Consider the following 25,387-nt stretch of genomic DNA (forward strand, 5'->3'; position numbering starts at 1 on the left):
GATAGTTATTGTACATGATGTTGTACTTGTAGTGCCTAGCAGGGTAGACTCTCAAAACTTGTCAGTCACTTGGCCTTTTATTTTTTTGTTTGTTTATGTTGATTCTATCAATTCATTTATTGTCCTACCAAAATACAAAGTTACCACTGTCCGATTAATCATTCAGGCCTTCAGGAAGGGGATTCATGCCTCAATCAGTGGACCAGGAAAATAAGTAAGATGTGGCAGAAAGAATGAAGAACCAGAAACCGAGGCTTTTCTGACTAGTTCAGTTCCATCTTTTCTACTGAACCAGAACATTAAAAGTAGGACTAGGCATGGTTTCATTGATCTCCTCTTCCCTTGTCCTTAGCAATTTCCTTCCTGTTTTACTGACCTTCATAAACTTGCTTGAGTTTGAGGCTGTTTTTCTAAAGAGCAATAATCTCCTGCCAAGTTAACTGTAAAAATCTGAAGCTGAGCATTCATCTCTCACTTCTCTCCGAAGAGGCCTTCTTGAGAAGTGACCCAGAGCACTTCAAGCCGGCTCTACGTTATCCGTATCTATGTACTCACACACAGAAGCCTTCAAAACCATAGCAACAGCTCGCCAGTTAGGGTATTAGGATTTTTTGTGTGAACCAGACTGCAAGAACTCTCCAAGGTCTTCAGCCAAAGAGCCATCAAGGCTCACTTTTAGATCAAAAATTTTTTAAGGTTTATCATCTCGTTTATAATTCATTACTGTTTAACATTACAAATTTTAGTCCTATATTTCCAAAACTAAATGTTATTTCTTAAATACTTTTCTATTTAAGTATATAAACACATAAATGACCAGCATGTGCATAACATTTTCACTTAAAAAGCCTCCCCAGGTGTTTTATTTCAGCAGCTCCGTCATTTTTTGGATGTTAGGTTCTGGAGTTCTCCACACAGGGATCCAATCCCAGCACCGCCACTTCCTATCTTCAGCTGGTCTCAGACTCATGAAGCCTCATTTCCTTTTTTGTAAAATGCAATGGTAACATATCTGAATTGTGGGGATTAAACTAGATAATCTTAGCACAACTGTCTGCTACATAATGAACACATCAATGCTGGAAAGTAACAGCCTCATCATCAAACACAGGTTGAAATCCCAGATCGTGGATGAGATTTAGAGTTTGTGTATGTACAGACCTATCACATTTTATGTAGTGTTTCAAAAAGTTGTGTGAATTCTTAAAGTTTCATAAGTAATTCAAGACCTCATACTCAACAGAATCATACACTGCCTCACCACCATCATCCTTCATTTGTTTAGCATCTATGATGTGCCAGGCTTGTCTGTGTCTTATGGATAGAGTAGTAACAGAACAAAGTCCCTGCCCTCAAAGAGGAGGAAGGAGTGCAAAGGCTCTGAAGTGGGAATATGCTTACCAGGATGGCCAGAACAGTGAGTGGGAGGGAGAACAGTGAGAAAAAGAGGGAGGTGGGGGGTGGGAAGGAGGGAGACAAGACAGGAGGGAAGAAGGGGGAGTGAGAGACAGACAGCTAAAGATGGTAACACTGGATAGCAAGGGGCCAGGTCACTGGGATGTTGCAGGCCATTGTAAAGACTTCAGCTCTTACTCCCTGTGAAATGGAAAGCCACCAGAGGGCTTTAAGCACATGCTGATTTGATGCCCTGCTTTACAATGTTCTCTCTGGCTATTCTGGGTAGAAAAAAAGAGGCTAGGGAGAAAGCAATGGCAATAATCCATCAAGAGATGGTAGTGCCTTGGAATGAAGAGGTGTCTTTGGAGGTTTGAGAAATGGTGTGATTCAGGTTATATTCCAAAGGTATAGCAAGGAGTAGATCTGGGAGAGTCAACTCCACAGTTGTTGACATGAGCAACTGTAGGTGAGGAAGACCGTGGAAGAACAGGTTTGAGGCACGAGAAATCAGGAACGTGGCTTTGGATAATTTGACCTCCAAGGGGAGAAGTTCAGAAGACCACTGGACATGAGAGTGTGTGGGTTAGCAGAGAAGTCCAAGCTAGAGATACAATTTCAGTAGTCACCAGTAAATAGACATTTTAGGTCACAGGATGGAACCCACTGGATTCACCTAAGGAGGTAAGAATAGAAAGAGAAGATGTCTAAGGGCAGACCCCAGGGTACACCAGTATTAAAGATCTGGGAAGTAAGGGGCAACCTGCTACTGAAGTAAGAGAACTAGAAAGAGCAGAGTCTTGGAAACCAAGGGAAGAGTGTAAGAAAGAGTGACCAGGTCAGGTACTGCTATCGGGGTGAGTCAGACGAGCAGTGAGACCTGATCATGGATTTGACTTTGGCAAGTCAGGTGATCTTGGTCAGAGCTGTCTTGGCAGAGTAATGGAGTCAAAGCCTTAATGGAGAGATTCCAACAAAGAGTAGAAGGAAAGCTCCGGCAGACAACTCTTTTGAAGAGTTCTATTGCAAAGAGGAACAGAGAATGTGGTAGTGGCTGTAGGGGGTTATGCGATCCCTCCAGGAAGTTTTTATTCCTCTTCCTTTCTCTTTTCTTTTAAAGATGGGAGCTAATTCAACACCGTAAATTATGCTGGTAAAAACCCATCCAGTAACAGAAGAGGGATAATTAACCATGTGGGAAAGAGAAGGGACCACGGTAGATAGGCAAGAGAGAATGTGAATCAGATGAGCTGATGATTAGCCTTAGATAAGAAAAACAAGGCATTAATAACTGCATTCCAGCTGAGTGCTGGGTGGATGTAGGTATGATAATAGACAAAGGAGGGGGAGAGCTCAGACATTTCCTTCTGGTTGCTTTCTATGTTCTCAAAAGTGGAGGTTGGTGGCGGTGGGTAGTGAAGAGGGGAGGGTATGGTTAATGGTTTAGAAGAAAGAAGAAAGATGAAATATACATCTAGGAGAGTAAGAGTAAGTACTGTAGAAGGAATGCTGACCCAATATTAGTTCTCTCGCAGTTAGTTTATTTAAACTGAGTGAATTTAAACTGAGACCCATGAGCATCAGTGTGCACTTTTCTCCAGCCCTGGAGAACAGCCTGGGTACTGATGAGGGGCAGGCCAGAGAGTAAAATGGGTACATCGTCACCCCATGCTGCCACATGGCTACTGAATAAACACACCTGTGCATTATCAAATTTACTTTAAAAGGTTCCATTTGCTATTATAGATTTGACCTATAAAACACAAAGGAAACATCTATATGTACGAAACCAACTCAACTGGGGAGAAAATAAACAACCATCTGTAAGAAATGCATCTCCCCTCCAAACAGTAATCCCTTTTCTAAAAATACATCACCAATTGCAAACAAAAGTAAAGCGTGGGATGCTTTTTTAGAGGTGGGCAAGATAACTCGGGAGAACTGAGAGAGATTGCATAAAAGTGCTAATAAAGGCTCTAAGAATTTCGTGGATCCACCCCTTCACTTTAACAATTGAGTCCTATAAGACCCAGTGTCAACTCTGGGGGAGGGAGAGATTATGCGGCAGGTTTATTTGAGTTAAGATTAGCTGCAGCCCATTTGTTCAACAATGTTCTTCTGATGGAGCACGATGTTGCATTCAAATGCGCTCACAGACCGACAATGACTATGGGAAACATCCCGTCTTTCAGGTTCTCTATCTGCAAACCAGGTACTTGACTCTCTTCCAGGACCCTGACTGTTAACACACGTGTACTCAGTGTTTCAGCTACTGTGCTTCAGAAACCAACACTACAGTCTGTGGGGCCAGAATCCAAAAGTAGAAAAGGTGCCAGGGAAACACTATATCAAGTCGGTTAGTTATATACACACATGCACACACATGCAGATGACAGGATGCTGACAATAAGGTGAAAACCCAACTGACGCCCCCAGGGTGCCCATAAAATATCTTAAAAACTTTTTAAAACCGAGTGAATTCATTTTCAACTGTGCCATGTGGTGTTTTCTGTTGATCTCCCTTATGATAAGGTTTGGACTGATTATTAGCTAATTTCAAATACAGTTAAAGGTAATTAACTTCCAGAAAGTCTGATTTCAAATCACAGCTAAGAAGAATCATTTATAAGCCAGTAATAGGATAGCTATGTAATAGGATCTTCCAAAGAGTATCATCTAATTTAATGCTCACACCATTTTGTTAAGTAGGTACAATTCTCCTCATTTTATAGAACACAGACTCATAAAGCTAATGGATAATCAAATGGAATTTGACAGTAATGATATATTCATGAAATAAGTTTGTGGCAAAACATTTTCAAATGGGCTCTATAATTTCAAGATTTTAAATAAGTGTGGTGTGCCGTCAAAATTCCCAAGCTAACAAAATTGCACTTAATAAGCAATTTAAGCACCACTAGAACTTATAACAGAAGAATTGTATACATGTCTAACGCCGTGGGTAACACCTTGTGTTCGAGAGTGCGGTATAAAAATGGGAACAGTCCCATACTGTAGAGATAAATTGTTATAAGAGGTTGAAAAAAAGAGAGATTACTTAAGGTGGAGACAAAAAAGAAAGTTCGTGCAAGAAGGGCTATGTGCTTTCAATGGGGCTGCAGGGGACATTAAATCAATAAGGAAATTAAATACCAAAAATAAAGAAGTAACCTTATGGATACAAAGGCCTCCCTCAAGAAGCAGCACTAAGCACACAGTGTTTTAATTCCTAGTCAGTATACAGCCCCCAAAAAATTCCTCTTAAAAAATCTCCAGTGCTTTTGCTACCTCAAACTGCCATTTGTAAATATATTGATATATACGTACCAACATTTTTGAAATGCGTAAGTTTTAAATGTGTACTAATTTTTAATTTGTTTTTATTGCAGGATAGTTGACATACAATAACTTAATAGTTTCTGGTGTACCACTTAGCGATTCAACATTTATATATGTTGTGATTACCATGTTAAGTCTAGCTACTGTCACCACACAAAGTTGTTACATATTAACTATATTCCCCAGTTACACTCTGTATTCCCACGTCTTATTTTATAACTAGAGGCTTGAGCCTTTTAAATCCTGAATAAGGTTTTATTTTTTATTTATTTTTTAAAAGATTTTAGTGATTTATTTGAGAGTAAAAGAGAGAGCATGAGCAGGTGGGAGGGGCAGAAGGGGAGGGAGAAGCAGGCTTCCCACCACGCAGGGAGCCCGATGCAGGACTCAATCCCAGGACCCTGGGACCATGACCTGAGCCAAAGTCAGACACTTAACGACTGAGCCACCCAGGGGCCCCCTCCCCAGGGCCCCTCCCGCCCCCCATAAACTTTTATAAAGAAACTTGTTTTATTGTTTTTCTCACGTCTCCAAAGATTATTCAAAAGAAAAAAGATGTTTGATGAAGTATCTGTTTAAGTAGGAAAAACCCACTGAAACACTGAAAGCTATAAATTACAAACTCCAGATTGCTTGTTCAAGTCTTCAATTGCTTTGAAAATTCTCGTTTAAGTACTAACTTTTTAAAACAAGAGCAAAATCATGTGCATCTATCTGCTCTTCCACCACTTGGGTTTGCCTCTGCATATTTTATGCCATCTGGCGGGTGACCGGCACAGAAGTGAGAGGCACGGTCCCTGGGATGGGCCTGACTTACTAACTTTGTGACCCGGGGCAAGTTATTTAGCCTCTCTGTGCCTCAATTTCCTGATCTGTATGACTGTTAAGATGTTGTTATCGTGAGGATTAAAAGAGTAGATCTGAAACACTTAGAAGAGTGCCTGGCACATGGTAGACATCACAGTTATGGTAGCTATTATCACCATTATTGATCCAATTTCTCCCCTAAAGTAATAAGAAAATTTTGTTCTTGGAAGGTGTATCTTGGAACAAAATAGAACTTCCCTACCTATCTCACTAAGTCATTAACTTTAACCCTTTGGAAGACAGTCAAGCTCAATGAAGTAGGAAAAAGGCTTCTGAAGAGCAAAAATAGATTTTTTTAAAAAGGTGTATTTAACTACTCAAAACAGTCACTCCATTTGGATCCTACTTACTTCTTTTATAGGATTCCAAACAGGTGGGCTATTTAATTTCAATGTCTACAGGAGAACTGAAGTGCCATCTGGTACAGTAGGGAGGCACCTCGGAGCAATCAAGGGACAAGAAACTACATAAAGGACAAAAACTCACAAGCAGACAAAGCTGAGGCCACTGGACAAGACAGCAGTCCAATAGAGAAAAGCCTTGAGACAGGGCGCCTGCGTGGTTCAGTCAGTTAAGGATCTGCCCTTGACTAGGGTCTTGATCCCTGGGTCCTGGGAAGGAGCCCCATGTTGGGCTCCCCGCTCAGCAAGGAGCCTGTTTCTCCCTCTCCCTCTGCTCCCACCCACACCCACTCTTGCTCGTGCATATGCACGCTCTCAAATAAATAAATAAAATCTTTTTTAAAAGATAGCTTGAGGTTATCATCTCCAAAAAATACAAAAAAATACTATTCATCATGACTATCTTCAGTGCCAAAAAAGTAAAGTCCTCACAGTGTTTTCAGTATAAGAAGACATAGACTTGTGCAATGCATTCTGAAAATTTTTCAAACAAAAGTCATGAAATCTTTTTTTAATAAGAAACAATGTTATTGGGGTGCCTGCCTGGCTCAGTCAGTGGAGCATGCAACTCCTGATCCCGGGCTGAGTTTAAGCCCCACGCTGGGTGTAGAGATTACTTAAAAATTTAAAACCTTAGGGGCATCTGGGTGGCTCAGTCAGTTAAGCATCTGCCTTCAGCTCAGGTCATGATCCCACCATTCTGGGATCAAGCCCTGCACTGGGCTCCTGGCTCAGCAGGGAATCTACTTCTGCCTCTCCCTCTGTGTGCTTATGCGCTCTCTCTCTCTCTCTCAAATAAATACATAAATCTAAAAAAAAAAATTTAAATCTTTAAAAAAATGTAATGACTTGTAACAACAAATTTTTTTAAAAGAATGCTATTAATTGATATAAATTCTCAGTTAATCAGAAAACTCAGCTATGGACAAAATCTCATTACATAAGGAATCAACAATGGTTTTCAGGACACTAGAATTTGTCATATTCAAGAATATTCGAGTCAGATGTGGACTTCTAAATAAATCTAAAAAAAATCTCAAGGGATTATAGTGAATATCAAATCTGACTGAGTTACATACAACTTTCATGTAAGCTTCCTTCATAACTGTGACCAACAGCCTATTAGGAAAACTGATTAAAATCCTTCAAACTTACCAAGGCATCTCTTTCTCAAACACACACACACACACACACACACACACACACACACACTCATGCACATGTTTATACAACAAAATGTCATAAACTTCCTTCACAGGGTACTTCTAAATGTTGACTCAATAGAATAAATGAAAAATTAGTTGACTATCCCAATAATTAAAACTGATATAAGCATGAAGAACACAAATTAAAATATGGACAAAAAATGAAATTACACCAAAAAATTGTTAACATTCTTGAAAAAAATTTCAAACTTTTAATGAGTATGGAAGGAATAATCAAATGAATGCAAACAAAAACAATGAAAAAATATATCCACACAAAGACTTGTACCTAGTCATGACAGCCCAAAATTGGAAGTGGCAGGTGGAATGGATAAGCAAAGTGCAGTATATCATAAAACAAGATACCATGTGGGGAGAGAAAGGAATGAACTACTGTTATACACAACAACACAGGTGAATCTCAAAACATCATGCTGAGTGAGAGAAACTAAACAGAGCACATACTGTGAGTTCCCTGACATGAAAAGACCTATAAAGACCATTTTAATTCAAGAGAGCAGACTAATGGTTAGTGGGGCTGGGGTGAAGCTAGGGACTGCCTGGGAGGAGGCACAGAGAATTAAAACTGGGGCGAAGATTTTCATCTGGCTGTGGTGGTTACAGGTAGAAGCATTTGTCAAAACCATTGAACTGTGCCCTTAGAATGTGAGCATTTTAGTGTGTATATATACATGTATATATACATATATATATGGTAAAAAAAATAGTTACTCATTACCATTCAAATTCACAAAATATAAAAACATCTAAATATGCACTATTCTTATCTATCTAATCTATTATTTATCTAATAAGCACCTATCTATCATTTGTCTAACAAACACCAGTATAGCACTTACTATGTACCAAGCACTGTTTAAGCGCGTTATTTTATTTTAAGATTTTATTCATTTACTTGAGAGAGGGAGAGAGAGAGCGCACAAGCAGGAGTTAAAAGTGGAGGGAAGAGGAGAAGCAGACCCCCCACTGAGCAGAGAACCCCATGCAGGGCTTGATCCCAGGACCCTAGGATCATGACCTGAGCCAAAGGCAACCGCTCAATTGACTGAGCAACTCAGGCACCCCTGTTTAAATGCTTTAAACTCACTTTAGCAACTCCTATAATAATTATATAAGGTAGGTATTGTTGTTTACACTTTTGCAAAAGGAAACTGAGCCTTGGTAAGTTGCTCAAGTCCACTGAACATGGTAAAGTCAGGACATAACCCCAGGCTGCATGTTTTTAACCACTACACTATGCTGCTTTTGATGTGGTAAGGCGGTTGGTCATGACTGCATGCTGCTAGTGGGAGTATAAATTACTATCTTTTTGTAAAGCAATTTGGCAATGTTCATCAAAGGCCTTAAAAATGTTTATTATCCCTTGATCTAGCAATTCTTTAGTGCAGATTATCCTAAGCAGAAATAATTCAAAATGTCTAAATGCCAAAAATGTTTTCTGGACCTGTTGCTAAATCCAACGGATACCAAAGTCTGGAATCTTCTGCAATTCGAGACATTAATTGGTGCGACAGGGGTGGTTATTCCACTATTACAGCATCTCAGATGAGAAAATAGTTAAACTGAGACCAGACGGTTTAGAGAAGTGGCCAAATGACTGTGTATTTGTGTAGAAATGTGCTCCAGCAGAGGGAAAAGCCTGTGTGTTTGACAGCCTGAAGACAGAGAAGAGAGGGCACGTGAGCATGCCAGGAGAGTGGGCCTGGACCTCATCAGAGGAAGGAGGGCCCGAGGAGGTAAAGTCTTGTAGGTTTTTGGATGTTGTTCTAAGTAGAGGAGCAACACGACCTTAAATTCTACAATTCTTCCATATATCAATGTCATCTGCTTGCTGAGTCCATTAGTGCCCCGTTCAGCTGCCACCTACTCCCTGCTTCAGTGGCTCTCCCATCACCAATCCCCACAGATCAGTAGGTGGTCCCGAACCCAACTTATAGCGTAAGAAGTGTACAACTGCCCATGTCCCTGACTTTCCTCTACAGCCATAAGCTACAGTCTACTAAATCAAGGGGCTGAGGCACACAATGGTTAACTCACATTTGTTGAACGAGATGGGAAAAAACCTAGAAGCGACTTACATACCTGTCTATGAGAAAGGTTAATTCTGACGAATGGGATGGATGTAACTTGTAAGGCCATCACAAATTATGTTTACAATTGGGAAAGATAAAAGTCTGATTTCAGCTATAAAAAGGTGGAACAAATTCAAGACATATTGAAAATGGAAGAGAGCGGTTCTTTTTGGGAGATGGCATACTGGGTAGTTTTTATTCTAGAATATATTAATCTATTTCCGAGCTTTCTACTATTTGTATGTTACCTCAATAATTATACTTTAAGTTTAAAAAAGTGAATCAGAAAAAAATCCTCCCTTCCACAAACATATTAAGTTTAATGTATAAAGAAAGAATAATTGGGAAAAATCCAGTTTTAACTGGCAAAATCTTAAAAAACAATGTATTTATAAAAAATAGTTACTATTGGGGCACTTGGGCGGCTCAGTCATTAAGCGAGTGCCTTTGGCTCAGGTCATGATCCCAGGGTCCTAGAACTGAGCCCCATATCTGGCTCCCCGCTCAGTGAGAAGCCTGCTTCTCCCTCTCCCTCTCCCGCTCCCCATGCTTGTGTTCCTTCTCTCCCTGTGTCGCTCTCTGTCAAATAAATAAATAAAATTTTAAAAAGGAAAAAAAAATATTTACTGTCTTAGGGACACCCGGATGGCTCAGTCATTTAAGCGTCTGCCTTCAGCCCGCATCGGGCTCCCTCAGTGGGAAGCCTGCTTCTCCCGATGTCTGTTCTGCCTGCTGCTCTCCCTACTTATGCCTCTCTCTCTGACAAAAAAAATAAATTCTTTAGAAAATATATTTACTATATTAAATAAACAGCATAATACAATTCACACACCCAAATACATGCCTGATCCACATCAACAGACAATCCTATTCAAATATTTCATTCCTTCAGTCAGCTTGACTTTTATAATACATCCTTGGATTGTGATATTATTCTCCAAAACACCAATTTATACCATTTACTACTTTTTATTTTAAAGATTTTATTTATTTATTTGACAGACAGATCACAAGTAGGCAGAGAGGCAGGCAGAGAGAGAGGAGGAAGCAAGCTCCCTGCAGAGCAGAGAGCCCGATGCAGGATCCCAGGACCCCAGGATCATGACCCAAGCTGAAGGCAGAGGCTTTAACCCACTGAGCCACCCAGGTGCCCCTACCATTTACTACTCATGATATTAAAGTAGACTTTATCTGAAAACTATTACTTTCATTCCAAATTTCTTTTCTCTTTCTTTTTGCCTGGTAGACCATAAACCTTTTGAGACCTTTTTTGGCAAGTTTCTTGTTAGCAACAAATGCCTGAATTCTTTTTCATCTAAACAACTTTATTAAAGGGGCACCTGGGTGGCTCCAGTGAGTTAAGTATCTGACCCTGATTTCTGCTCAGGTCACGGTCTCAGGGTCTTAAGATCAAGCCCCGTATTGGGCCCCATGGAGCCTGCTTGGGATTCCCTCTCTCCCTCTGCCCTTCCCCTCCACTCACTGTCACGTTCTCTCAAAACAAACAAACAAACAAAAAAACGGTAAAAATAAAAATAAACTTTATTAAAAAGAAAAAGGAATTGAATACATTCACATGTATTACATACACTCTCTATGTAATACAGAAAACACCCAGTTTCCAATTATCACTCGTTTGATGTATTTTGTGTGTCATGCTTTCATGATGTTACCTTTTGTTCTTTTTCATTGACTTAAGCTGTGCTATTTCCCCCCCCTTAAAATGAGATAGCAGTTCAAAGTGTTTCTGGCCTGCTAATAGTTACCTTTAAACTTTAAGTAACATAGTTATATGCTTGGCATGGTGGTTCAAGGCATCACTGCTGGTATCAAGCTACCTGGACTTGTATGTCACTCACTGTGGATATTTTTTAAAAATAAGCTCTACACCAGATGTGGGTCTGGAACTCATAACCCTGAGATCAAGAGTCACGTGCTCCACTGACAGAGTGAACCAGATGACCCCAAAAATTTTTTTTTTTAAAGGAAGCTTTATGTCCAACATCGGACTGGGATATTGACTGTCACGACACCTCCTTTCACCTCACTTTTCTATTAGCAAAATGATATAATCTCTTTTTTATACGTTTGTTCTAAGGATTAAATGAGTTCATACAAGTAAACATCAGGCATAGTGTCAGTCATTTGGTACTAGCTAACAATAAGTTTTATTAGTGTTGTAGAGCTTTAGTCTCCTGAGAATTTTTTTCCACTTAGCCAAGCATCTTGTATTCATGTTGAATTATGAGATGCCGGAATAGATGTGTCCAGATCAGCTTTCTATGTGCATATGAATGATTTTATTTTTCTAGAGCAGTTTTAGGTTCATAGCAAAACTGAGCAGAAAGTCCAGAGTTCCCCTACACCCCTGCTCCCACACATGCAGAGCTGCCCCCTCCATCAGCATCCCTCACCGGAGTGGGACACTGGTTTAAACTGATGAGCCTACACTGACATGCCATTATCACTGTTGGTCCACAGTTTATATGAGGGCGCCTTCTTGGTGTTGTATGTTCTATGGGTGTTGACAAATGTGTAATGACATGTGTCCACTATTACAGTGCCATACACAATACATTCACTAAGAATTCTCTGTGCTCTGGGAAGCCACTTCTGGCAACCACTGGGCTTTTAGTGTCTGCACAGTCTTGCCTTTTCCAGGATGCCATATACTCAGAGTGATACAGTAGGTAGCCTTTTCATATCAGTTTCTTGCACTCAGTAATATACATTTAAAGTTCTTCCATGTCTTTTCAGGGCTTGTTGTTTTTTGTTTGTTTGTTTGTTTGTTTTTAAAGCACTGAGTAGTACTCCATTCTCTGAATGGGCCAGTTTATTTATCCATTTACCTACCAAAGGACGTCTTGGGTGTTCCAGGTTTTGGCAATTACAAATAAAGCGGCTACACACATTCATGTGAGGGTAGACCTAAGTTCCCAGCTCATTTGGGTAAATACCAAGCAGTGTGATTGCTGAATCATACAGTAAGAATATGTTCAGTTTTCTAAAAACTGCCAGTCTTCCAATGTGACTATACCATTGTACATTCCCACTGGGAATGAACGAGAGTTCCTGTTGTTCCACATTCTCGCCAGCATTCAGTATCGCTAGTGTTCTGTGTTACTTTGCCATTCTAGCAGGTATGTCATAGTATCTCGTGTTGCTGTTTTATATGTTTCTTTAATTTTAGTAAAATACGCATGACATAAATTTAATCATCTGAACAATTTTTAAGTGTACAACTCAGTACATTCACACTGACGTGCAACCCTCGTCATGTGGCAAATTCTATACCCATTCTGTTAGTTTTCTGGGACTGCCGTAACAAAAGACCACAGACTGGGTGGCTTAAACAACAGAAATTTATTTTCTTACAGTTTTGAAGGCTAGAAGTCCAAGATCAAGGTGTTGGCAAGTGTGGTTTCTTGAGAGGCCTCTCCCCTTGGCTGGCAGATGGTCGCCCTTTCGTTGTGTCCTCACATGGGTTTTTCTCTGGGGGGAATGTATCCTCGCATCTGTGTGTCTAAATTTCCCTTCTTCTAGGGACACCAGTCTGATTGGATTAGTGCCTATCCCAATGACTTCATTCTAACTACAGCATCTCTTTAAAGGCCCTATCTCCAAATACAGTCATGTTCTGAAGTACGGAGGTTTAAGGCTTCAACATATGGATTTTGAGAGGACACAGCGCAGCCCTAACATGTTGAACTATGAAACAACTTCCCATTCTCCCCTTCCCCCTAGTCCCAGGCAATCACTCTTCTATCTTGTCTCTATGAATGTGACTACTCTAGTTACTTCATGTAAGTGGAATCATATAGTATTTATCTTTTTGTAACTAGCATGTCTTCAAGATTCATCTATGTTGTAGCATATGTGAGAATTTCCTTCCTTTTTAAGGCTGCATAATCTTCCATTGTAGGTACAGATCACATTTTCTTATTCATCTGTTGATAGACACTTGTATTGCTTCTATCTTTTGGCTCTTGTGAATAATGCTATGAATATGGGGTATACAATTATCTGTTTAAGACCTTGTTTCTAAATCTTCGGGGTACACATTCAAAAGTGAAATTGTCCTGAGAATTTTTAAGCCCTAAATTGTCCTGAGAATTTTTATGCCCTAAAGTTCCGCCTGTCCTACTCACATATTTTTTTCTTAGGCTAATCCAATCTTTATCCTGTGACACCAAATCTTTGCTTTATGTCACAAAGGCCTTAGATTAATTATTTCTTCCAAGGCATGTATTAACTAGCTAATCATAAATCAGTACAAGTCAGGGACCTGTGAGATAAGGAACATCATAAAACCTTTATCATTTTAACCTAATCATTTAACCTAGGCAATTTGTAACATAAACAAATATAATACAATCTTAATCATGCTTTAAAATTCAGAGTGGCATCAAAATGACAAATAAAATATAGAAACTCAGTTAGAAATTATATTTAATAGGAATTTCCAAAACAATATATAGATAGTCATGACTATCTTAACAGTTCCCTAAATTCTTACTTCTGGAAAAGTAGAACCCTAGTTTAATTTATGAAATAATGTGGAATTTTGCCATCAATACCCTCATTTTTTTTTTTAAAGATTTTATTTATTTATTTGACAGACAGAGACTACAAGTAGGCAGAGAGGCAGTCAGAGAGAGGAGGAAGCAGGCTTCCTGCTGAGCAGAGAGCCCGATGCGGGGCTCGATCCCAGGACCCTGGGATCACGACCTGAGCTGAAGGCAGAGGCTTTAACCCACTGAGCCACCCAGGCGCCCCAATACCCTCATTTTTAAAGGAGGAATTCAGAGCACCTGGGTGGCTCACTAGGTTGGACTTCTGACTCTTGATTTCAGCTCAGGTCATGATCACAGGGTCGTGAGACTGAGCCCTAAATTGGGTTCTATGCTTAGCATGGAGTCTGCTTGGGATTCTCTCTCTCTCCCTCTCCCTCTGCTGTGTGCATGCGTGTGCTCTCTCTTTTTCTCTCTCTCTCTCAAATAAATAAATAAATAAATAAAATCTTAAAAAAAAAATAAAGAGCTCAATACCTCTCTCTTCTGCCATGGGTAGAGGAATAAAAATAATCATGTGTTTTTCTTTAGAAGAAACATTCCACGTTCTTATACAGATGAAAAACTTAAATGAGAAGTTTTGGTTTTTCTAAGGAATACTAAAAGGCAGTAAAGCATACACAATAAAAATGGTCTACTTTCAAATCACTCTACTGTGTGACACTGGGCAAGTTACTGAATGTATCAATTTTCTCATCTGTGAAATAGGGATGTTAGGGCCAAATTTCCAAGTTGTTAAGATGATAAAATTAGTTAACATATGTGAAAAGTCTGGAACAAACTCTCAATAGATGCTAGTTATTAGCAGCATAAATTGAGAGGAGTGAGGGATAATGTGTCATCTCACTGGAATAAAAAGATGTAACTACTGCACCCCATTTTTGTAAATAAAACCCTATAGTGTGGGAATTGGAGGGAGAGATTATATAAGTTTCAAAAACCACTTTCAAGGTGTTTTTACTCCCTCCTAATTGTTAAAGTATACTCGAACAGCTTTATTAGAATTTATTTGATTTATTAAGCGATTTTCTCCGGTATATTATGAAGAAAAAATGCATCACTAAGGTACAGTGTTATGTTCTTATTTTTCAGTAGTAGATGTCATGGTTCACAGTAATAAACACCATAGAAAGATTTCACTGTAAGATTTTTATATAAATAAGATTTTATACATCTATGTAAATAAATGAAAAGTATATGTAAATAAATATGTATTTTTTTCATATATATGTGAAACAGAATGACACAGTGCTCTTTAGGAGTAAAAAATTATTAATATAAAGAGACATAATGTTATTGCAGAAATCTCTGAAACTTTTAGGAAAGTTCCAGGATGAATGAAACAGTGCTGTTATGATAAATTAAACTCCACTTCCTACTCACTTTCTCTGTGACTTCTGGAGAACACTTATATGGCTGTAGATGAAACAGGAGGAAGACAAAGAATTTAAAGGCAAGTAAGGCGAAGTTCCATCATGTTCCCTGGTGAGCTGAGAAAAAGCCCTTAAAGTTAAACCCAGAGTTCAGCGGTATTTGGAAAACCCAAAACTTCCTTGATTCCCTTTACTGAAACCACAGTACATTTACATGGTAAGTTCAGGATACAACTCAATATCTAGATTTTGAACAGCAGTTTGCAAGCCATGTTTTGTAACCTCTCTGGTTTTCGTTGATGACTTCACGACTTCCTATGAAATTCTTTAAACTGAATCCATTTTAGTTCCTGACAATCTAAATACTTTATATATTCTATAAAGCACTTTCGGAAGGAAGAAAGGAAGGAAGCAAGGGAGGAAAAGGCTGTAGAAAGAAAAAGGAATTTCTAGAGTTGGGGGGAAATTCCAGAAATAAAAAAGAAGACAGTGGAAACTACTTGCCAACATGCAAAATGCACACATCATGCCTCATTTGAATTCAGATAATTCAACTCAGTAATCACTTAATGAACACCTACTGTGCTTAGGGTAAGGGCACTGAAAGTCACAAACAGCAGTCCCTGGGCTACACTCAGAGGAGGGCCTATAGTAGAAACCTTCAAGTGGGGAGGGGGCTTCCTCTCTACCTTCAGGGAGTACTACAGAATGCTCTCCAACTCAGATGCTGTTTCCCTTGCTCTAGGCACAACCTTAAAGATCTTGGTCACACTCTCAAAGCCGAGTAAGGTGGTCCCACTGGCACTCCGGTGGGTGCTGGGACCAATCAACAGTGTAAAATCTGATTTCCGGGAAATGCCTCAGAGGGGTCTGCAGCAATTAACGACTCCTCAGTTATTTTTATTTGGGGGTGCCTGGGTGGCTCAGTCAGTTAAGCATTTGCCTTCCACTCAGGTTGTGATCTCAGGGTCCCAAGATCAAGCCCCTCAATGGGCTTCCTGCTGGGCGGAAAGCCTGCTTCTCCCTCTGTCACTCCCCCTGCTTGTGTTCCCTCTCTTGCTGTCTCTCTCTGTCAAATAAGTAGATAAAATCTTTAAAAAAATTTTTTGTTTTTAAAGCTTTGGTTCTTACTTAAACTTGGTGCACTGGTTGAATTTTAATTCAAGTAATCACATTCTCCTGTTCCTCAGCATTGTGGAATCCTTCCAAATCCTGCCTGGAAGGGATAAGTCATTTTGTTTAACTGAACAGTTTTGATGCATGTTGTTGTTTGCAAAACTGTAGTAAAAGACGAAGCACACGTTCTCATAAAACAGTTTACTAAGCTCTTCTTGAGTCAAAGTTCTTTGAGTCAAAGTTCTGAAACACCCTCTTTCTGTGTGATGGCAAATCTCCCTTTTATAAATCTCTATCAGACAGTGTATTAAATAAAAAATCAAATATCACCCTCCCACCCGTCATGATGATGAAAAGAATTGTGCAGGGGAGCGGGGTTTTATTACTATTATTATTTCACCGGGGAATGAGTGTGGAAAGTTCACTTTTTTTTCCCTTTCATCCGGAAGCGGTGGCAACATCGGGTTTTTTTGTTTTGTTTCGAACAAGGGGAACACGCTCTCAACTAGAAGAGCCTATTAAAACCATCATTCCTAACAGAAAAATGGATCCCCAGGTGTCTCCAGGCAAGGTGCACGGGGACCTCCTGCGCCACTGCCACAGGTGGACGCGAAGCAGCAAGGACCCTTGGTCGCCCTCGGGCTCCTGCACCAGAAGCCACGCGGGCGCGCTCCAAGTCCTAGGCTCTTTGTCGAGAGCCCAGCGCGGCGCCGGGCCCTATTGGTTGTGCGGCCGATCGGGGCCATCCTGGTCCCTCGTCCCTCCCCCATCCCGAAGTCCTGGGCCTGAGCACCGGCCACATGGCCCAAGCTCTGAGGTCGCCCGGTCCCCGCGAGGCGCCTCCACACCACGCCGCCCGACCCACGCTTCAAGGGGGTGGGCTTTTTCGGGGGCCTCGGGCAACGAAGTCCGCCCCCATCCCCGCCTCCCGCGCTCACCGCTTTGAGATCCAGGACGCCGTCCTTGGCCTCCTGCAGCAGCGACACGAACTTGGTGGTGAGCAGCCCCAGGCTCTTCTCGTGCCTGCTGCTGCCGCCTCCGCCGCCCCCGAGCTGAGGCAGCGGTGGCTGCTGCGGAGGCTGAGCCTGGGAAGGCTGCGACGGCGGCCGCTGGCCCTGGCTCTGCCCCTGCGGCGCCTGCTGGCCCGAGCTCGCGGGCTCCGCTGCCGCCATCGCGTCCCCACGCCGCGGTGGTGCGGCCCCCGCGCCCAGCGACTCGTCTGCCCCCGCCCGCGGCCACCTGCCGGGCCGGCTCTCCTGCGGCCGCTCCAGCCGCCGCCGGCCGAGAGCAGAGCCGAGGGGCGCAGGCTCCTGCAACAACAGGTGCGCGCGCGGCGCCCACTGGTGTCGGGGCGGCTAGGCGCGCCGGCCTCCGCCCCCTCCCCAAGCCCTGGGAAGCGTGAATGAAGCCCACGGCCGAGGGGAGGGGGTGTGGAAGCTGAGAGAAGGGGCAGCGAGGGGTGGGGACCCGAGTTTAAATGGCAGGAAGTGACGCCGCGGCCCGCCGTTGCCTGGAAACGCATTTTTCCTTGGGAAGGAGGAGCGAGAAGGGAGGAGGGGAAGCGTCGGTGAGTGTGTTTCACACTCGCCTCCCTGCTGTTCGTGAGCTGCCTCGAGGAATGACGACCTCCTGCAGCTGCAGCGGGAGAAAGCAAGGACATCTCTGGGGCAGAAAAACACTATGCCCAGTGGCCATAAGTTTCTGAGCTCCGTTTGTAGAGCCGCAGGAGATCAGATTTGGGTGGCTCACCGTCATCGGGTATTATCTGCTGAGCGCTCTTTTCGAGCTTTAGAATCTTTTGCAAACATTTCAGTGTCTGGGACTAAGTGCAGGGTTTTATTCCATAGATCATCTTTTCAGGTTTGGGGTGGTTTTGTCCTAATCAGCAATTATTCTCAAGGCCTTAACTTTGTAGGTAGAGGAACTGAAGTCTAACGGGAGAGGTTGTGAACTGCTAGACTCAGCTAGACCCCAGATCGCCTGCATTTAGAGGTGTCCTTAATGCCTTATTGAAAACAGATTATTCTGTGTTATTTAGACTATTAGGCACTCGTAGGTTTTTGTACTTCAGTGATACCCCAAGCCATTTTTGATAAATGAGATGGCACACAGATCTGAGTTTAAAAAAAAAAGTCTTTTGTCTTGATTACAAACTTCTGAGAATAGGTTTAAATTTTAAATGAATTGTTTTCACGACACTTGGAATATAGTAGATGCTCAATAAATATTAGGTGAGTGGGAATTCTATATGACAAAATTAAGAAAGCTTCATGCAAGATTTTACTTAAAGTAACAACAAACTAGCAAAAACATGTGACTAAAATGAAATGTTCAGACAGCAGCATTCACAAGCAAAACTAAACCGTTATAATAAATTTGTTTCCTATTCATAGAACTTTCTAATAACCAAATAGTCTTCATTTTAATGAAAGAACTCTATAAGCAAAACTTGAAATTAAAAATCTGAAATAAAACATGAAAAATTCAGCTAAAAAAAGTCAAACAATTGATCTGAAAGTGGTTTTTCCTGTGTGATTCGTCATTAGTAAAATCAGTGACAAGTTTTGCAAATTAATTTTATTAATAAAATTTTATTGATGAATAAAATTAATAAAAACGATTTTTAATTTGAAGACAGAACATTCTATACATGCTCGGACAGGAATTGATAAAATTATTATTATTAAAAAACCCTTACATTTATGTTGTGCTTAGTTGGGTAAGGCTGTCCTAACAAAAATACCATAGTCTTTCTCACAGTTCTAGAGAGGCCCGAAGTCCAAGTTCAGGGCGCCAGCATGGTCAAGTCCTAGTGAGAGCTCTATTCTTGGCGTACAGACTTTCTTTTCCTGTCCTCACAAGACAGAGACAAAAAGAGCTAGTAAGCTCCCAGTGTCTATTATAAGGACACTAATACCATCAGAAGGGCCCTACTCTCAAGACTTCTTCTAAACCTAACACCTTTCAAAGGCTCCCTCCTCAAATACCATCACACTTTAACATGAATTTGGGGGCGACACAATTCATCCCATAGCATGTAGTATTACTTTATAAAAGCTATTTTGGTAATTTTGAAAATAGATTTTTTTTATTTCAGTTTTTAAAGGTTTTCTTAAACGCAATTATACTGTTAATGACGCTAATAGGTCACTTGAAATTTATTTTGCAGTGTTTTTGTATTTTTCACAATAGATTTTTCACTTGTTTAAAGTAGCTGGGGTTCAACTAGAAAATATTCACAAATTATCCATCATTTCATTTAGTCCTCAAAATCTTATGTCTGTTGGAGAAGCTAAAAACCACTTATACCACTGGTTCCCAAATTTTACTGAGAAAAATCATCTTTGGTATTTGTTAAAAATGCAAACTCTTGGACCCAAACCTCGGAGATGAAATCAGCATTTGATATGAGAATTTGACTTGGAGATCTGCAGTTTTCAGTTTCAGGTAATTCTCATACCCATGGTCATTCTTTGAGAAATACTGAATAACAACATGAAAAATAAGGAAATTATCTTTTCCCCTAAAAACAACTAAAGATCAGGGGCTGATAAAACAAAAGTCTTCTTAATATTATTGAATCTTGGGGCGCCTGAATGGCTCAGTCAATTTAGTGTCTGCCTTCGGCTCAGGTCATGATTTCAGGGCCCTGGGATCGAGCCCCACGTCAGGGTCCCTGTTCAGCGGGGAGCCTGCTTCTCCCTCTCTCTGCCTGCCTCTCTGCCTACTTGTGATCTCTCTCTCTCTCTGTCAAATAAATAAATAAAATCTTTAAAAAAAAAAAATAGAAAGAAAAGAATTCTAATGCCTGGGCCTCCTGGGTGGCTCAGTCAGTTGAGCATCTGACTCTTGGTTTCAGTTCAGGTTGTGATCTCAGAGTTGTGAGATCGGGGCCATGTTGGGCTCCTTGTGGAGGCTGGAGTCTGCTTGGGATTCTCTCTCTCTCTGCTCCTTTACCACCCCACCCCCATCTCTCACTTCTCTCAAATGAATAAATAAATCTTAGAAAAAAAACGCTAATTCTCATCGTCATTAGGTTAATGCTTATGATCTGATATGTGGGGTCTGAATTTCAACAATACATATTCAAATATAAGAACAAGAGATCCAAATTTGTTACAGCAAAATATAATTCAACTAGGATACATTGCAATCTTCTATTTCCTTATGCATGAACAGTCCTCTGCTCTTACAGATAAAAAAAGGGGAGGCGAATCGGGTGAAACATTTACTGAAACTGAATGTCATTTAGACCTTCATGAAAAATCAAGTTGCTTAGCAACTCTCTTCATTGGAAACATGATTGATAACACATTTCTTTGAAATTTTAGTAAGATAAAAATACTTATCACTAAACTACCAAAGCTTGTCTAAATAATGAGCCATCACATGAAGGGTTCCCGTTCATAATACATTGCCCCAATTAAGACCCAAACTTCTGCATAGTACCCTCTGGTACAAACCCTTTGGCAACTAAAACCCTGTGTCAAATGAGTGTTGAAATTTTTTGGATTTATCATCAAGAGGGGGTGATTCCAAGTCAAGTGTTGTCAAAAGATAATTTTTCACCACTAATAACCCCCACATCATTCAGTTCCTTGTGCAGTACCAGGAAACCTATTCCCTAGAATGAAAAATAAAACCATCTAAGCAAACAGGGGCGCCTGGGTGGCTCAGTGGGTTAAGCCTCTGCCTTCGGCTCAGGGTCCTGGGATCGAGCCCCACATCGGGCTCTCTGCTCAGTGGAGAGCCTGCTTCCCCCTCTCTCTCCGCCTGCCTCTCTGCCTCCTTGTGATCTCTGTCTGTCAAATAAATAAAATCTTAAAAAAAAAAAAAACCATCTAAGCAAACAAATAAGTAAATCCTTCAAGGTAATGACAAAAGGTATCCAATAATTATCCAACCTTAAAATATGTACTATTTTGTCTTGCTCTACTGTAATTAAACTGTTTTATTTATAAAACACATTTATATAATTATATGTATGCTTTTATTAAAAATACTTTATTTAACAAAAATTAAATTCAGACTCATTCGTGGATGTCTTCCAACTATGTCATGTTAGCCATAAACATTACTAAATCAAATAATATGTGCTTTTAGAATCTCTGAGAAAAAGTGCTTTGTAAAATGGGAAAAATGGAAAAGCCAAAGTACTACCTTTGGGATCTTTCATCAGTCAGTAGATTATCCAACAGTTTGTCTGTCTTAACTTATGTTATTTAAATTATGGCTAAAATATGTATTTAATTTTTAAAAGTTAGTTTTAGGAGAACTAATAAGAAACTAATAATTTGGGTAGTGTGAAAATGTGCCAGAAATCATGAGATGAAACTCATGATGTTATACCAGTTTTTAAGTGTATCAATTTCTTTAGTAATCATAACCAGTTAAAGTTTAGTAAACACTTATCTTTTAGCTGACAGGAAGAAAAATATTTTATTCTTCTAGTCTTTTTTTTTTGACAGGAAATAGGATTCACTGATAGGCAGTGCCCAGGTTCTCATGACTACAGAGCCCACCATTCATCCAAGGGGCCACGATTAGGGATACATTTGATTCCATGGCCATCTGATGAGCTTTTTCTTCAGCAACCATATCTTCAATTTCATCCACATTAAACTTAAGTCAAACCTCACTTCTTAGAAATGTGAATCTTCTGGCAGCAGGGAGCTTGCACTTGGTCCTACGTAGGGCCTCAATTACATGCTCCTTGTTCTGCAGCTTGGTACAGATGGACAGGATGACGTGTCCAACATGGCCCCTGGCCACTGTGCTTTCCAAAGCACTCCTCAGACCTGTCTGCATCCTAGCTTAGAGATAGCACGAGGTCAGACATCAACGCCCACTGGAAAGGGCTGTCTCCAAGGTCCCTTAGGGGAACCCATACAATCAATAGGCTGCATACACTACCAAGGAGCCATAGCACCTTGGGCACTCTTCTACTCTTTCTTTTTTTTTTTTTTAAAGATTTTATTTATTTATTTTTCAGAGAGAGAGAGAGGGAGAGAGGGAGAGAGAGCAAGCACAGGCAGACAGAATGGCAGGCAGAGGCAGAGGGAGAAGCAGGCTCCCTGCTGAGCAAGGAGCCCAATGTGGGACTCGATCCCACTGGGATCATGACCCGAGCCGAAGGCAGCTGCTTAACCAACTGAGCCACCCAGGCGTCCTGGCACTCTTCTACTCTTCAGCCCATTATGCATCACAAAGAATATGCTCTCAAAGTTCAGAATCTTTATGTGGGTTATATCAGTAAAGAGAGCAAGTACATAGATTTCCTAAGTTCAACAGTGTTCACAAAATAGTAGGTGAGGTATGCCAGCATTGTAAACACTGAGAGCAGAAAGGGCATTCCAGGCTTGTAAAAGTGCAAACCAATATTGTTTTCACTACTGTTCAGAAGAAACTATCTGCCAAACAGGAAGCCCTTCCACCTCAAAGGTTTAAAAATAGTGGAAAGAAGTGGCATAGACAGATCCTCAGTCTAAAACAGAATCTAACAGCAAGACAATCAGTCGGTTAGGTGTCTTTTTTTTTTGTTTTTTTTAAGATCTTATTTACTTGAAAGAGAAATTGAGAGAGACAGAGTATGAACAGGGGAGCAGGTCGGGGGGCGGGGGAGAGAAGCAGACTTCTTCTTGAGCAGGGAGCTTGACACAGGGCTGGATCCCAGGGCCCTGGGACTATGACCTGAGCCAAAGGTATATGTTTAACCCACTGAGCCACCCAGGTGACCCTGGCATCTGACTCTTGATCTCAGCTCACGTCTTGATCTCAGGGTGGTGAGATTGAGTCCCACTGGATGTGAAAAATATAAAAAAATAAAAATAAAATAAAATAAAATAAAAAATAAAAGCAAGACAGTTACATTACCAACAACTACAGCAGTATGGAGATAAAAGTGAAAAAATGGCAAACAAAAATAATCCATTTAAAGCTGTGGCAACTACAAGGCAGCCTAAGGCAAGGGCGATTCATACACCCATGAAGTGTCAAAGAGTTATCTACTATGGAAAATACTGCCTGACAGTAATCAAAATTCTGGAAAGATTTCAAAGATTCTTAGAGTATTGAGACTCTAAATTCTCAAGGTTGTAAAGATGATCATCTCTTTGGGTTTAAATAAAAGTATATACCAAGAGTTTGATAGAAAAACAACAACAACAAAATCCAACTTCATCTATAAAGCACTGCTTAATTAGATCTATGTGGGTGTGAGCAGACTAGAATTTGTACACTACTTGAAGAAAGATAAGGATTCAGTCTATTTATAGATTTATAACTAACAACTAACAGATGTAACTACTTCTAAATATAGCCTTTCCAAAGCCTGGTAGGAATCATGCTGGAAAACTGCACAGCAGCTTCCTGGAAAAGAATGTTCAGTAAAGAACCTTTGATTTGATAAGTGTCAGAGAAGATCTCATGGAAGGATCCTCCTAAAATTCACGTCCAGTAAAACCAAAGAAAGCACACCCACTATAAACAGAATACACACACACACACATATATGTGATTCTTACTATTTCTGGAAAGCCTGAGCATATCTTTCAACAAGACCCTGAGGTAAGGATAAGGATCAGGGAGATTTGTTTGGATTCTACGTTTTGTTTCCTAAGTTCTAGTAAATAGGTGTTTGTTTTGCTTTGTAGATGGCTGTGTGGTTGATTCAACACATCTTTCAGGGAATGACAGTGGAGAAATTGGACAGGGGGTTCTAGGTAGGACAAGGCATGAGCTATCTGATGGGAAGCAATTAGGTCAGACTGTGGCTTATACCCCAGGATGAGGCAATAAATGTTGGAAACACCAGCATGACAGAGTCATAATGAAAGAATACAGACTCCAGGCACTCTGAAATAACTAAGCTATGTTTTCTAGAGCAGGCACTTAGACAAAAACGGTGGTTATAACCACTTAATGTATAAATGAGTCAATTATACCAATATGTTCAGCTGCTTGTGTCTTCCTTGGTCATTGTGATTTAAGGCATACATTAGTCATGAGTGGCAGTCTCATATTGCCAAAGGAAGTAGAGACAACTGAGCCCCACCATTAGTGGTGCTATCACTAGCCCATAAATCACAAATCAGATGGGGTATCAAGACTTCTCAATGAAAATCTTCCAAATGAATTAACTAGTCACATCTTTGGCAGGGTTACTCTCCTACTCCATAAAATATGGACTAATTGTTGGATTCATTTACTGGAAGTTGCTATATCAACCTAAGGACATTACTACTTCATCCACTGCACATTAGTAGGGTTTAATGAAGAGGGGTATCAGCTGTTTATTTTCGAGTAACTCAAAAGAAGAGAGGATAAACTACACTCAGGGTTTGGTGATGTGAGTGAACATTCTGGGATTTCAGTGGAGAGCAAGTTGAATATTTTTTCCAATTATCCCCCAGAATTCTAAACTAGAACTTCTATACCTAACACCCCAACCTTGCAGGAGCTTAGTATTGAAGACAGTGTATCTTGGCTTTAGAAATTTGGTGGCTGGTATGTACTAACAGAAACTAGAAGACTAGAGAATTTTAAATCTAGGTACTTTTAAATCAGGATTTTGGATCCAGGGGTTGGGTGAACTGAATGAAGGTGGTCAAAAGGTATAAACTACAGTTATATTTAAGTTCTGGGGATGTAATATACATGATGATTATAGTAAACAGTTGTGTATTGTATATTTAAAAGTTGCTCAGAACAGATATTAAAAGTTCTCATCATAAGAAAAAAAATGTACTGTGTAGTGATATTAAACTTACCGTGGTAATCATTTCACAATATATACATGCATCATATTATTATGTCATATACCTTAAACTTATACAATGCTACATGTCAATTATATCTTCATACAACTGGGGAAAAAATATTTTTGGGTCCAGATATAGGTTACAGTGTAGGCAGCCTTTCTTGGGTCCCACAACTCAGAAAACCAAATAATTTTTTAAACCTCTGGAGTCTGACTCTTTCTCTTAACTTCCTCCTACCCCCAGACACAACCTGGGTCAATATAGAGCC

At 40.4% G+C, this 25,387-nt stretch overlaps 1 protein-coding gene across 2 annotated transcripts in view; it reads right to left on the reverse strand.

Annotated features, from left to right (window-relative positions):
* Positions 1-17,532, reverse strand: part of LOC111146562 (E2F transcription factor 5) — a 28,429-nt gene extending 10,897 nt beyond the window's left edge. For both annotated transcript variants that reach the window (XM_022502154.1, XM_022502153.1), the window contains exon 1: positions 17,299-17,532. In XM_022502154.1, coding sequence (XP_022357862.1) covers positions 17,299-17,532 — 234 coding nt within the window. The remainder of the gene's footprint in view (positions 1-17,298) is intronic.
* Positions 17,533-25,387: the final 7,855 nt, after the last annotated feature.

The sequence above is a fragment of the Enhydra lutris genome, unplaced genomic scaffold, assembly GCF_002288905.1.
Source record: "Enhydra lutris kenyoni isolate GAN:26980312 unplaced genomic scaffold, ASM228890v2 scaffoldscaffold14, whole genome shotgun sequence".
In the NCBI taxonomy this organism is placed as follows: domain Eukaryota; kingdom Metazoa; phylum Chordata; class Mammalia; order Carnivora; family Mustelidae; genus Enhydra; species Enhydra lutris.